This window comes from Anas platyrhynchos, chromosome 1, assembly GCF_047663525.1.
Source record: "Anas platyrhynchos isolate ZD024472 breed Pekin duck chromosome 1, IASCAAS_PekinDuck_T2T, whole genome shotgun sequence".
Taxonomy (NCBI): Eukaryota; Metazoa; Chordata; class Aves; order Anseriformes; family Anatidae; genus Anas; species Anas platyrhynchos.
Genome location: NC_092587.1, coordinates 9,343,830 through 9,357,463, shown reverse-complemented (window position 1 = coordinate 9,357,463; position 13,634 = coordinate 9,343,830). Strand labels below are relative to the sequence as shown.

General features: G+C 37.7%; 1 protein-coding gene across 8 annotated transcripts in view; it reads right to left on the bottom strand.

The window, feature by feature from the left end:
* SEMA3A (semaphorin 3A) overlaps positions 1 to 13,634 on the bottom strand; it is a 346,181-nt gene that overhangs the window by 21,906 nt on the left and 310,641 nt on the right. For all 8 annotated transcript variants that reach the window (XM_072026340.1, XM_038179761.2, XM_072026369.1 and 5 more), the window contains 2 exons: positions 6,210 to 6,429; positions 1,139 to 1,230 (listed from right to left, as the gene is read on the bottom strand). In XM_072026340.1, coding sequence (XP_071882441.1) covers positions 1,139 to 1,230; positions 6,210 to 6,429 — 312 coding nt within the window. The remainder of the gene's footprint in view (positions 1 to 1,138; positions 1,231 to 6,209; positions 6,430 to 13,634) is intronic.

Here is a 13,634-nt window from a genome sequence, read left to right as displayed (position 1 = left end):
AAATTACTTGCTTCATTTTCTTCTCATAGTTTCTACTTTATTTTCAGCTGAAAGAAAAAGAAAAAGGGGGGCAAGAAAAAAAAAAAGGAAAAAAAAAAAGCCCTCAGGAATTAAAAAAAAAAAAAAAGTGGACCTTAAAAACAAAGATATCAATTTTTCAGGGCTCAAAATAGTGGTCTCTGTTCTGCCCTTGGCAGAACATCTGCAGGGACACCATGTGATAAGGGCTTTAAGGGCTTGCCCACCATGTACACATCATCCTCATGCCATCACATGAACTTGGTGCTCCTGTACAGGTAACAGCCCCTCAAAAGTCTGTGGAATGTTAAATAGTGCCGTAAAACAGCACAGACAAAAAGTAAGTGATTTGTTGTTGTGTACAAAATAGAGACGGCCCTGGGATCTGTCTGGGAAGTGTTTGAAAGGTTTACTTGGCTTCCACTAGTGGGAGTGCCTATAAAGATGCTGTATTTTTTTAGGTGGCCCAGACAGAAAAACTAGAAGAGATTCATTTTCATGAAAAGTGTTAACAATTAGGGAATGTTCACGGTGTCGTGTGTCAAACACTGAAAACAAGGGTCTCAAGTCATTTTTGAAAACATGAACACTTTCTTTGTTTCTGAGATTATTAAGAATAAGAAAACTGCGCAGCTCAATGTTTTTCATAAGAGTTATGTTATGCGATAATCTAAATAGTGTTTAACTATTAAATAAGAGTTTAGACTTCTACACAATTCTTGTATTGTGGGAGAAAAGAGATGAAAGAGACAGGCATTATTGCCAAACTTCCACATATACTTATCTAAGTACAGCATGTAATGTCTCTCAGATTCATAGATACTCATTTACATTTTAAACCACAAAACAAGAGGCTAGAATAACTTTTTTTTTTTTTTTTTATTTTATTTATTTTATTTTTTTATTTTTATTTTTATTTTTTTTATTTTATTTTATATTGTTAACCTCCAGCGAACACTGAAAGTTCCAAGGTTTATTTTGACTAGTGTCTGGGTTTGTAAATGGCAAGCTAATTAGAGGGGTATGCCAGGCTATCTCTTGGCTAGATTGCAAGAAGTTCAGTTTGCAGCTGTCCACAGAGAAATCTACAACTTGACACTTGAAATTTAGCTGCACTTACCCGAAAGACTGTCATTTCTTCCAGCAAGACTTCCTCTAATTCGTGCCAAGTCTCCTTAGGAATTGAAACCACTTTAAGAACTGTTCCAATATCTTGAAAAGGAAAAAAAAAAAAAGTTTTCAGGTGTTTAAGAAGCCTACTTCTGTATGTATCAGAGTAATCATAGGCTCTTATATGTACTTTTGTATCACATACTAACTGCTATTAAGAAAGAAAGAAAGAAAGAAAGGAAGGAAGGAAGGAAGGAAGGAAGGAAGGAAGGAAGGAAGGAAGGAAGAATTTCCGTAGTTTTTTTGTTTTTTTTTTTTAATATCAAGATTCAACAAAATCAACAAGAAGAGAAATACTACTTTAACTATTAAAGAATGAGCAGGACTGAAATACTATTTAAATGACAGTATAAAATGACAGATGTTTCAGTCACTTAATTGAGGAAGGAAATGCAGTAAATTTACTCAGCCATGTTTTATTGTCCATTTTGAAGTATGATGTTTGTCATTCTTAAAATGCAAGTGAAGATGTTGTCAGAAGGCTCAGTATGGATATAAAAACATCTGGACAAATGTTGCTAGATAGATGAAGCTGTTAGATCTCTTAAGTACATATGATCTTCCCTGTGTCAAACAAAGTACCTAAGATATATAAGCCCCTTAAGGCGTCTATATTACTCTGTGTATTTTAGGTGAGGGGTAAAAAGCAATCAACTTGTATCTTCCGTTTTAGCAATAGGTGTGTGCCAGTATTTTAGCACTATATCCATTTACATTCTTGGGAGGGGAGGGGGGTTGCAAGTGGCTTTAAACTGCACAATGCCAAGACTTGAAATTCCCAGAAACCAGGGGGAAAAAAATGATTTAATCACTGCAGATTCTGAAATGGCAATAACTCTGGATGCGACTTTTCTTTTTAACCAATCAAATGTAGTACCATGTAAATATAGGAATAACAACGACATCCCTAAGGACATTTATTAATAGTTTATGAAAATACAAGGTATATTAAAATGGATAATATTCTCAAAATAACAGAACTATAAAGATCAGCATTCTTAAAACAATCATTAAATTATAAAAACAAAAAGTCAAAACATAATTTATATATATATATATATATGTTGAAACTTCTAATGAAAAAGATGACAACTCACTTCAAAACTGAAAAATACAGGTGAAACTGAAACACATTTCATAGTGTGAAAATGTTATTTTTTAAGTTAAGCATCTTAAAAGCAAATGATCTAGTGAGAAAATTCTGGTATTTCAACTTCTTTATATGAAATTTTATATTTTTAAAAGTTTAGAAAATATATTTTTTTTCCTACAAAATATCTGCATCACTGTTTTCTTTCATTAGTCACAAATTCATAGTTTTTGTTTTAAAAGAAAAGAAAACAGTTCTTTCTAAATTAATATCTAGTTAGCTTTATTTAGGTAGCTACATGTACAAATTAAGCTAGAAAAGATATTAGATAAGTTGTTTTTGGAAGCGGTTTTCATTATGGTTACTATTACAAAATTAATACATTTAATTCAAGAAGCAGTGAGAACACTACAGAACAAATGCAACATGAACTTTAAAACAAGAAGTAAAACCTACAATAATTAATGCAGAACAACAGATAATTTAGCATTAGTTATATTTGTAATATAATGGTTGAGTTCATTTCCTTAATTATCTTGATAATTTGATGACTGTGGTTTTGAGGAAAATACATGGGTAAAAGAGAGAACTGTGATCTAATAAATATGACAGTACAGTGCAGTAATTTATCATGGTTGTATTCTGTGTTGGGCTATGTCTGTCCTCAGTCACAGTCCATCAAATTCCATATTCTAGAAATATAGGGGCATTTTTGAAGAAACAGCACAATTGATATTGTGAACCTGAGTGGGGCACTGAGTAGACATGAGTTCCCAACAAAATGTTTCAAAAAGAAATCTGTGTTTTAACTGAATTTTACGACAATTACTATCACTTGATGCCAGAGAAAGCCTCTGAGGCCAAAAGTAATCACTATGGAAACTCTGGTCAGGCCAAAGGTACTGAAGTGGAGCTTTATCTCAGTTCTAGATCAGGTTTTACAGAGTAGAGTTTCAAACAATTTCACACAAATGGAATCAGGCTTCTCCTTTAGGATCGATAGGCTCTGCCGAGTAAGATAAGATTACTGTTATTAATTTGCTTTACTGACAGATGTACCTTGACTGTGCCAAATGATCCTAAACATCAGACATTCAGGATATGCATTAAGTGCGTATCTTAAATCCTGGTATTTTTTTTTTTTTTTTTTTTTTTTTCTCCTGATATAATTTCAAGCATTCTGATATGATTTTTTTCCACTGTGAAACACTCTGGTGCAATCACAGTGGGAAAGAAACTGTTTGACTGAAGATTTCACCCACAGGAAAGGAAAATGTGACCACACTGGATGCCTATTAATTATGTTGTGTTCAATTATCATCAGTTATTCAATGGAAAGAAAAGAAAAAAAAATCCTCGACATACTGAAGTTCAGCAGCATGAAGGAATAATGCAGATTGCTGCAACAGCAATGGAAAAATACAGATAAATTTATCTAATCTGATGGGACAGACCTGAACAGAAAAATCCAGTCATGTCCCAGAGAGCTTAATTCTGGTTTTGTCATAGGTCATCAGGTAGGAAATTGCACTGTGACTAGGATTCCTAAGCTACTCCCCAGTTTGCTCTTTGCTTGGGGAAGATGTAGTATGTGCTGATTGTGTATCTGTTTTTGCTTTCTTTTACTTTGACCAGCCAGCTCAATGCAGCTCAGTGCAGTTTTGTGGCAACAAGCCAGACAGGGCCTTAGTTCTTTCTTTCTTATTTTGCCCCTGCATGGAAGATGCCTGTCTGAAAACTGCAGTAAGGACAGTTTTCTCAGAGCACTGTAGAGTATCTTTTAAGCACCAGCTCCAAGCACAGGTGTTTTAACACCAATTCTTATCTCATTAGGGATAAGACCTCCTCCTGGAATAACCTTCTCCTGGAAAAAGAACAAATATATTGACAATGGTAGTATTTCCAGATGCATTAACACTCACAAAACTGTATTTTTGGTGCTGAAACCTCTTTTGGCAAGTGCAAGCAATAACCTTTCAATATTTTTCTTGCAGTTTTGGGGCACAAATAGCATCACAAAACTGTATTTTTGGTGCTGAAACCTCTTTTGGCAAGTGCAAGCAATAACCTTTCAATATTTTTCTTGCAGTTTTGGGGCACAAATAGCATCCCAAATTGTATGGGATGCAGAACACTCACCACACAGCTGAGTATTAGTGGTTTAGAGAACTGAGTGTCTGAATTTCCAAATCAAATGTAAAAGCTAGAGATTGAGGCTTCTTCAGAGGGAGACCTCACCTGACTGATTTAGATAAAAACCACCATATATAATGATAACTGTCTAAAAGTTGTGTCTCAGGTTTAAGCAAGTCTTCCTGTACTGCCTGAAAACAGACAGGAACTTCTACATAACTGTTTGTGTTACTCTAATAGAAGTCTTGAAGAAAGCACAAAGAACCTCTTTCTGGAAATACTTATCTTTCTCACTTGCAGAAATCAAGGCATCTTTTTTAGACTGAATGCCAAATCTTGGTGAGATAACTACCACCTCCAGAGGTAGACATAAATCAGCTCATTATGTTTGTTCTACATCCTACCCTAGATGCTGAATGGATTGTTTCCTTCTGCCAGAGCCAAGGGGAGTACTGTCATTAATATTTTTGTGGGCTGAATCAGGTCATAGAAGACTTGTTGAAAGGTACAAAACTGCCAATTGTAGATTGCATTAAACCATTTAGTGCGTGATGGAAAATATGTGTTGTGTAAAATCATATGAAACTACTTTTCAGTGTTTTATGCAAGAAAATATTGTAACACTGATATCTAATAACTCAGTTCACAGCTTTAAAGCACTAGACTTTTTTTCTGCAAAGCTACACTTCCTGAAGTAAATGTTCTGAATTGCTACACATGCAGTGTGTTTTGTACACAAAGTTTCATCAGCTCTCAGTTTTCCTCATAATATATTTCAGACATCAACATGAAAGAGACCTTGAAATTTATTGCTCTGGAAATCTGACCCCAGGTCTAGAGAACCAGAACTGTAGGCAAGTCAGAAATTGGACTGTTATAAAACAGAGCCAGACAGATATTTTTTTTTCAGTCCAAAGCTGAAAAGAAGCGGTTGATGTGGGGTTGTTTTGGTTTGAATTCATGATGTCAATGGCTAATTATTAACAAAAGTTTAAAATGCTTTTGTTGAACATAACTGAAACAACAGAAAACTAATACGAAATCTTCAAAGACAAAGAATCAGATCCACCAACTGCTAATCATCATAGGCCTTCTGAAGCTAGTGAACTAAGGTAAATGCATATCGGCTAATTTCTGGTCATTGTTATTTCTTGTTATTACTTTTCTGGGAAAATTCTCTTTCCCAAGTGCGTATTTCCACTTTGGATGCAATGCCTAGTCTGCTTCATTCTGCAGCACTTCCGAAAAGTGCCATGTTTCTATCTGAATCTTCTTAAAACATGTCTTATGTGCCAGTTATCTGAATCTTAGGTAAAATTATGTGCTCTTCTGGCTAAAGAACTGGACATCTTAAAGCAATACTTGAAATACTTGAAAGGCACACAAGACATTTCCCACACCTGGAAACTTGCTTCATTCATGTTAATATTTCTTATGATGTGCTTCAAAATGGGTACCTCAAAAACTCCATTTTAATACTAAATTATAATTAATAAGGTAAGATATTTCTAATAAAATTCCCTAATAACTGTAGTTGAAAAGAGAGTGGTTTGATCTTACTCCAGCTGGCAAAGGTCCTAAAGAATTAAGCTATGCAGGCCATGGCCTTAACCTGTAACAGCAAACGTATACAACAAAGGGCTCCCCACACACAGTTTTGAATCTTGCCCCAGATTTTCATGGGTAATCACTGGAACATAACTCAGTGTTTTATCTTTCAGAGTATGAAATTTTATCTGATCTATGCCTTTGTAATGTCTGGAAGAACACATAGTGTAGATTCAAGATTGGCACTCACCTGTGCCAATGAACATCACATCATATTGGCCATCTTCTGCGTCTACTCGATCTACTACTATCTGTGTGAACTGGTAATCTACATCTGTTTTGATCATGATTGGACGATTGTTGATAGGGAATACTGGGTTGTACATGGCTGGATGACTTCTTGCAAATGTTATAACTTCATCAGGAAGGTCCTTGGTGGAATCAAAGCCTCCAAATGTTTTGCTGGGACACTGGGAAAAGAAAAAAGAAAAAAAAAAAGGAGAAAAAATAAGTATTTTGCATTTTAATACTGAAGAGTAGAAAGATACTACCAATCCATTTCATCACAATCATCATATCTTCAGTTTATAATTAAGTGTGACAAGAAATCTAATTGTTTCATGACAGACAGCAAAAGTTGATTTTGCCACTAAAAGTCTCTATTTTTTTTTTTTTTTAATTTTGGATTTAAAACAACATAGTTAACAGGATGTAAATGAACTTCATAAATCATTTTCGTTTCTACCATGCAGTGCAAATGGATTTTCACTCATTTACTGATTAGTGTTATTCTTTAATTGACAGAAAGAACAAACTCTAAATTTTATAAAATTGTTCAGTATAAAACAATCAGTTTCAGAATTTCCTTATCTGCACTGCAGATAATTAATCAGTTATGCTTTCAACTTAGTTTCAAAGCATTCTCTGCTGAAGTTGACTGGTTATCACAGAATTGCAGAATCACAGAATTGTAGGGGTTAGAAGGGATCAAGAGATTGTTGGGTCAACCTCTCTGCCAAAGCAGGTTCTCTAGAGCAGGTAGGCAACTAGACAGGCATCCAGAGAAGGAAACTCAACAACCATCCTGGGCAGCCTGTACTAGTGCTCCTGGAAATCAGTTTCTCTACTAGTAATCAAGCTCTGAAGTGCCAGGACAATAACCTGTTCTACTGACTTTATATTCATGATTGTCTTAATGAGTTTGAGTCATCAATTCAGTCCTGACAACATGGATCCTCTTACATTAAATTATCTCTACAGATATTCTAATGTGTGCAGTTAGCAAAGGGTTTGACTAATCTGACTAAATGTGACACATGCAGTATCAATGAGCTACACATTAAATAAATTAATTAATAAATTAAATAAATGAGCTACACATTAGGGTCCCTTTAACGTAAATGGAGAGAATAGACACAATTTATCCCAACTTAAATAAAACAGTAAGTTTAAAATAAATTCCTCTTTAAAATAAATAATCCCTTTGCCACTTTATACAGCTATGAGTGGGCCAACCAGTTTTGTCTCTGTAATCTGTGAAAAGCAGGAGGGTTTTGCTATCATTCTTCCAATGTGAGAAATTGGAAGAGGCTGAGAAAGGAAAAAGAGGTAAAACCATTGCTCTGGTATCCACAAAAATATTCCTCTACTTTCACTTACCTTATTTTCCCATGAGGAGACTCAAGGACTGTGGCTGATCACCACCATTTGTCCCTATCTCTTCTGTAAAATTTCTAAGTATTTTATGAACACTTAAAGGTTACTTTAAAATAACCATTTAGTAACGTATTAACACTGTTGAAAGGATGAAGAAAATGAGCCATAATTAGTCCAAAGATACCAAGAAGACAACTTACTGTACCTCATTACTAATCTTTCCACAAATACCTTTTAAAGATATCTAAGACTCTGAAAGACAATTGACAAGTATTGTAACTGCAGCATTTGAACCTGAAATACAAACAGGTGCCCTAGATAATTTGCCTTTATATGTACATATAGAGTATCTTCCAACTAAACTAAAAATCTAGAGGGCAACATCTTATTAAACAAGAATCCAGACATTTCAGGATGCTCAGCAGAAGAAATCAATTGCCTTTGCTATCACCTTGATCCAGATTATTAATAATTCATCAGAAATGAAATTAAAAAATCAATGTTGTCAAGAAGAATAGTTGTTATACTCAACAAAATGATCCTTCAAGAGTGGACATGTAAAGTATAAATTGTCACTTTTTGGCATATTTGTTAGTAAGCAAATTCCAACAATGTCCATTACATAGGATGGAAGAGAGGGAGGATATTCGATTAATATATATGGATCATACTAAGCAGAACACAAGTTAGTTATCCATTTTGTTATGTCAACATTTTAAAGCCTTTCTATTATTATATATTCTTTCTCTCTCTAAGATAAAATTAGATACGCTTTTTCTAATCATTGTCCAAACCATTGCCTGATTTTTTTTTAATTTCACACTTCAATTCTAAGTTTGCTTTGAATTTTGATTCATATTCTAACTGCAGTTCAATTCTAATTACTGAGATTAATTAGATGATGATTAACTAGATAACATAAATTATTCTATATAAAATTCTATAATAAAAAGACCTTATAGTGGTCTTCCAGCACATAAAGGGGGCTTAAAAGAGTAGTTGGAGAGGGACTCTTTGCCAGAGTGTGTAGAGATAGGACAAGGGGGAATGGTTTTAAACCAAAAGAGGGTAGATTTAGATTACATATAAGGAAGACTTTCTTCACTCTGAGGGTGGAAAGGCACTGAAACAGCTTGCCCAGAGAAGCTGTGGATGCCTCATCCCTGGAAGTGTTTAAGGCTAGGTTGGAGGGGGCTTTGGGCAACCTGATCTAGTGGGACGTGTCCCTGCCCATGACAGGGAGGTTGGAATTAGACAGTCTTTATTGTTCCTTCCAACCCAAACCACTCTGTGATTCTATGATCACCACACAAGAACTATATATTGTTAATTTATTTAACTTAACAATATTTAACTTTATATAATTTAATATTTAATAAAAATAAAATATAATTTAATATTTAGTATTAAATTATATTCTATAAATTATATTATATAAATATTTAATTTAACAATATATATTGTTAAGATTGCCACTTGCCGAGGCAATTGGCTCCAGGGCAGACATGTTCTGCAGCGGAGCAGACGATCGGGACAGGCAGGGTGAATTTTTCCGCTATCGAGCCCACTTGAGGGAGCCGCCAGGACCCGGCAGCCCTCGTGAGGGAGGCAAACGAGGCGTAGGCGGAGCCAGCAGCGCCCCCTCCTCGGCCATTCAAAAGCTGCCCCTAGGGAGTGTGGCGACAGGGTGTGGTGCATCAGAAAGGAGTGGTGAGGCAGTTTGCGCAGGCAGGGCGAGCAGGGAGGGCAGAGAGTTCCTCCATGCCCATACAAACAACTCCTCTAATAGCAGTCTACTGCTAGCTAGGCTGCAATGGTCTCCACCAGGCACAGTGCTCTCTCTAGGAAGTCTGTACACACCCAGACTGACTACCCGCCCAAAAATGCAGCAATTCAGGTCTCTGGATGCAGGGAGTGTCTGAGCCTTTTGCTGCCATCTTCGGGAGGCAGAGAGACTGTGTGCGTGAGGTGCAAGCAGGTGGATGACATGGTCCGCCTGGTGGCAGAACTCAAGGAGGAGGTCGAGAGGTTGAAGGATATCAGGGAGTGTCAGCAGCAGATAAACTTGTGGAGCAACTCCCTGCAGGGCCTGAAGGAGAGATACCGGGGTGAGACACCCCAATTGGGGGTGGACTCCCTTCCCTGTAGCTGTTGGGGACCTAGGAATTGAGGAGGAATACACACAGGTCCCTGCTCGACATCTCAGGTGATGCACCCCCCTGCTGGCTTCCCAAGTGCCCTTACACAACTCATTTGAGGCCCTGGAGTTTGAGAGACCGGTAGGAGAGGATGAGGTAGAAAGTCTACCCAGGAGGATGCCTAGGGCGAGGAAGTCAACTCAGGACTGCCTCCACCAAGAAAGAAAGAAGGGTTATTGTTGTTGGAGACTCTATTCTTAGGGGAACAGAGGGCCCTATTTGTTGGCCTGACCCTACCCATAGGAAAGTCTGCTGCCTTCCTGAGGCCAGGGTCAGGGACATTGCCAGAAAGCTTCCCAACCTGGTTCTCCCCTCTGACTGTTATCCTCTTTTGATAGTCCAGGCTGGCAGTGATGACATTGAAGAAAGAAGCCTGAAGACTATCAAACGGGACTTTAGGGGACTAGGACGGTTAGTGGATGGAGCGGCAGTGCAGGTAGTGTTTTTGTCTATCCCTACGGTGGCAGGGAGGGGTACAGAGAGGACATGGAAAGCCCACCTGACAAACACATGGCTCAGAGGCTGGTGCCAACACAGATTTTTTTATTTTTTTTTTGTTTGTTTTTTTGATAACGGGGTGCTTTACTCGGCACCTGGCCTGATGGCCGCAGATGGGTCCCTATCTCTAAGGGGAAAACAGATCATAGCCCAGGAGCTGGCGAGGCTCATTGAGAGGGCTTTAAACTAGGTAAGAAGGGGGACGGGGCTGAAACAAGGCTTGTTAGAACTGTGCCAGGAGTAACAATGGCAAGGCTGGAAGAGAAGGCAATGGCCAAACTGAAGTGCATCTACACTAATGCATGCAGCATGGGTAACAAACAGGAGGAGCTGGAAGCCATCTTGCAGCAGGCAGGCTACGACTTGGTTGCCATCACAGAAACGTGGTGGGACTGCTGTCATGACTGGAGTGCTGCAATGTCTGGCTATTGACTCTTCAGAAGGGACAGGCAGCACAGAAAGGGTGGTGATGTGGCTATTATATATTATAATAATATATATAATTATATAATAATATATATAATTATAATAATAAGTATATATCATATATCATATATCATATATCATATATTATATATTATATATTAGAGAGTGTTTTGATGTTGTGGAACTTGAGGCTGGGAATGATAAGGTTGAGTCTCTATGGGTTAGGATCGGTGGGAAGGCCAACAAGACAAGCATCTGTTACAGACCACCGAACCAGGATGAGGAGACGGATGAGGAGTTCTACAGGCACCTGACAGAAGTTGCAAAATCATCAGTGGTTGTTCTCATGGGGGACTTCAACTTTCCATACATATCCTGGAAGCACAACACAGCCCAAAGAAAACAGTCTAGGAGGTTTCTGGAGTGCATGGAAGATAGCTTCCTGACGCAGCTGGTTAGTGAGCCTACCAGGGGAGGTGCCCTGTTAGACCTTCTCTTCACAAACAGAGAAGGACTGGTGGGAGATGTGGTGGTTGGAAACTGTCTTGAGCAGAGTGAGCATTAAATGGTAGAGTTCCCTATTCTTGGCAAAGCCAGGAAGGGGACCAGTAAAACCGCTATATTGGATTTCCGGAGGGCTGACTTTGAGCTGTTCAGGACACTGGTTGGCAGAATCCCTTAGGAGGCAGTTCTGAAGGACAGAGGAGTCCAGGAAGGCTGGGCACTCTTCAAGAAGGAAATCTTAATGGTGCAGGAGGAGTCTGTCCTCATGTGCCCAAAGACAAGCTGGTGTGGAAGAAGACCGGCCTGGCTGAACAGAGAATTGTGTCTTTAGTTTAGGAGAAAAAAGAGGGTTTATAATCTTTGGAAAAGAGGGTGGGCCACTCAGGAGGACTATAAGGATGTTGCGAGACTGTGCAGGGACAAAATTAGAAACGCCAAAGCTCATCTGAAGCTCAATCTGGCTACTGCTGTTAAAGACAAAAAAAATATTTTTACAAATACATCAACACAAAGTGGAGGACTAAGGAGAATCTCCATCCTTTACTGGATGCGGAGGGGAAACTTAGTTACAAAAGATAAGGAAAAGGCTGAGGTGCTTAATGCCTTCTTTGCCTCATCTATGGATTTGACAAATGGACCACTTGGTGGGTAAGGAAATAGCTGCATGGTCTCACTCAAAGAGCAGTGGTCAATGGCTCAGCGTCCAAGTGGAGATCAGTAACAAGTGGTGTTCTTCAGAGGCAGTATTGGGACTGGCGCTGTCGGGTGGCATGGACAGTGGGATCAAGTGTACCCTCAGGAAGTTTGCCAATCAAGCAATCAAGCTGTGTGGTGGGATTGCCACACAGGAGGTAAAGGATGCCATCTGTGAGAGACCTGTACAGGCTTGAGACGTGGGCCTATGTGAAATTCATGAATTGCAACAAGGCCAAATGCAAGGACGTATATCTGGGACAGCACAATCCTAAACACAAATAAAGGCTGGGAAGAGAAAGGATTAGGAAGAAGAGAAGGACAAGGAAGGCTCTGAGGAGAAGGACCTAGGGGTGTTGGTTGATGAGAAGCTCGACATGAGCTGGTAATATGTGCTTGCAGCCCAGAAAGCCAACCGTATCCTGGTTCCACTTGTATCAAATAAATAATTTTCACATTCCAAAGGTTATACATGAATAAAAAATATCCTCATAAAGGTTGCAGAGATTAACTTGATCTTGAAGTCAACTGAACTCTTCTGTTTAGTATCTTCATCCAGTTGTTGATTTTCAATATGCTATGCTAAGGATTTTGATAAGTCAATAAAAGTTGACTAGGCTATACCTTAACTGGACTACCAAGGAATCCAACAGACTAAAACAAAAACTACATTTTGTTAGGAAACAAAAGGCCTTTGGACACAGCTGAAAGTAGAGTCTTGGCAGCATAAAGGAGAGAAAATTAAGACTAAGGCTTTGTATCTGAATTCATATAAAATCAGTATGAATTCATGATTCAAATTTGGTATATATAAAAATCCTCCCTTCTCTTCCAAATAATACTAAAAGGTTAAGTAAATAAATAAAATTCTGTAGAGTTTAAAGGAAAAATGCTGGCAACTTATTTGTTAAATATAAAGCTGATGTAGAATTGTTTACAAAGTTTTCCAGCTTTTCAAAAGAACCTTTAATTTTCCTTTTCTTTACTCCGACTGGGCAAGTCACCAGATGCTTGGGAAGTACATTGGCACCTCACCTATGAAATTCCTCAGATAATTCAGCACTGTTCAGTGAGAGCTGGAACTGAATCACTGTAAGTTCAGTTTTTTTGTTTTGTTTTGTTTTTGTTTTTGTTTTTGTTTTTTTTCCGTCTCTTTCCCTTTAGGGAAAAGGAAGCTACAAGTCTGACATCTAAAGGAACTTCAAAAAATTATTCTTCTCTATTCTCAACACATCATTGAAAGTAAATTCAATTTTATCACTTTAGAAAAATAAAATCTCTGTTGTGGTCAGAGATGTCTCTCATTTTTAAATTCACTTTTATCATACTAATACAAGAGAATGAGTTTTGTGAATACAAGAAAAAAATTTTTTTCAAAGTGGTAGACACAAGGATTAGAGTCATTGGCAGTGGAGAAACTGATGGTCTCAGCCACTCTTTTATTAACTTAATTTTCACTGGCATAGCTTCTTGCACTACATGACGCAACTGAAGGGTTATGTAGAATTTGGGAACACATTCATCCTTATATAAGAAAGTAATTTACAAGGAAATCCCGATGTCTTTGCATGCTCTTGGTGAATCTTAGTATATATATATTACAGTGAAATTGTAAGTGTAAGCTTATCATCAAGAAAGAAATAAAACCTCCCTTGTTCTGTCTTTTAACTCTGGAAAGAATTAGGAATTCCTTTAGCAGA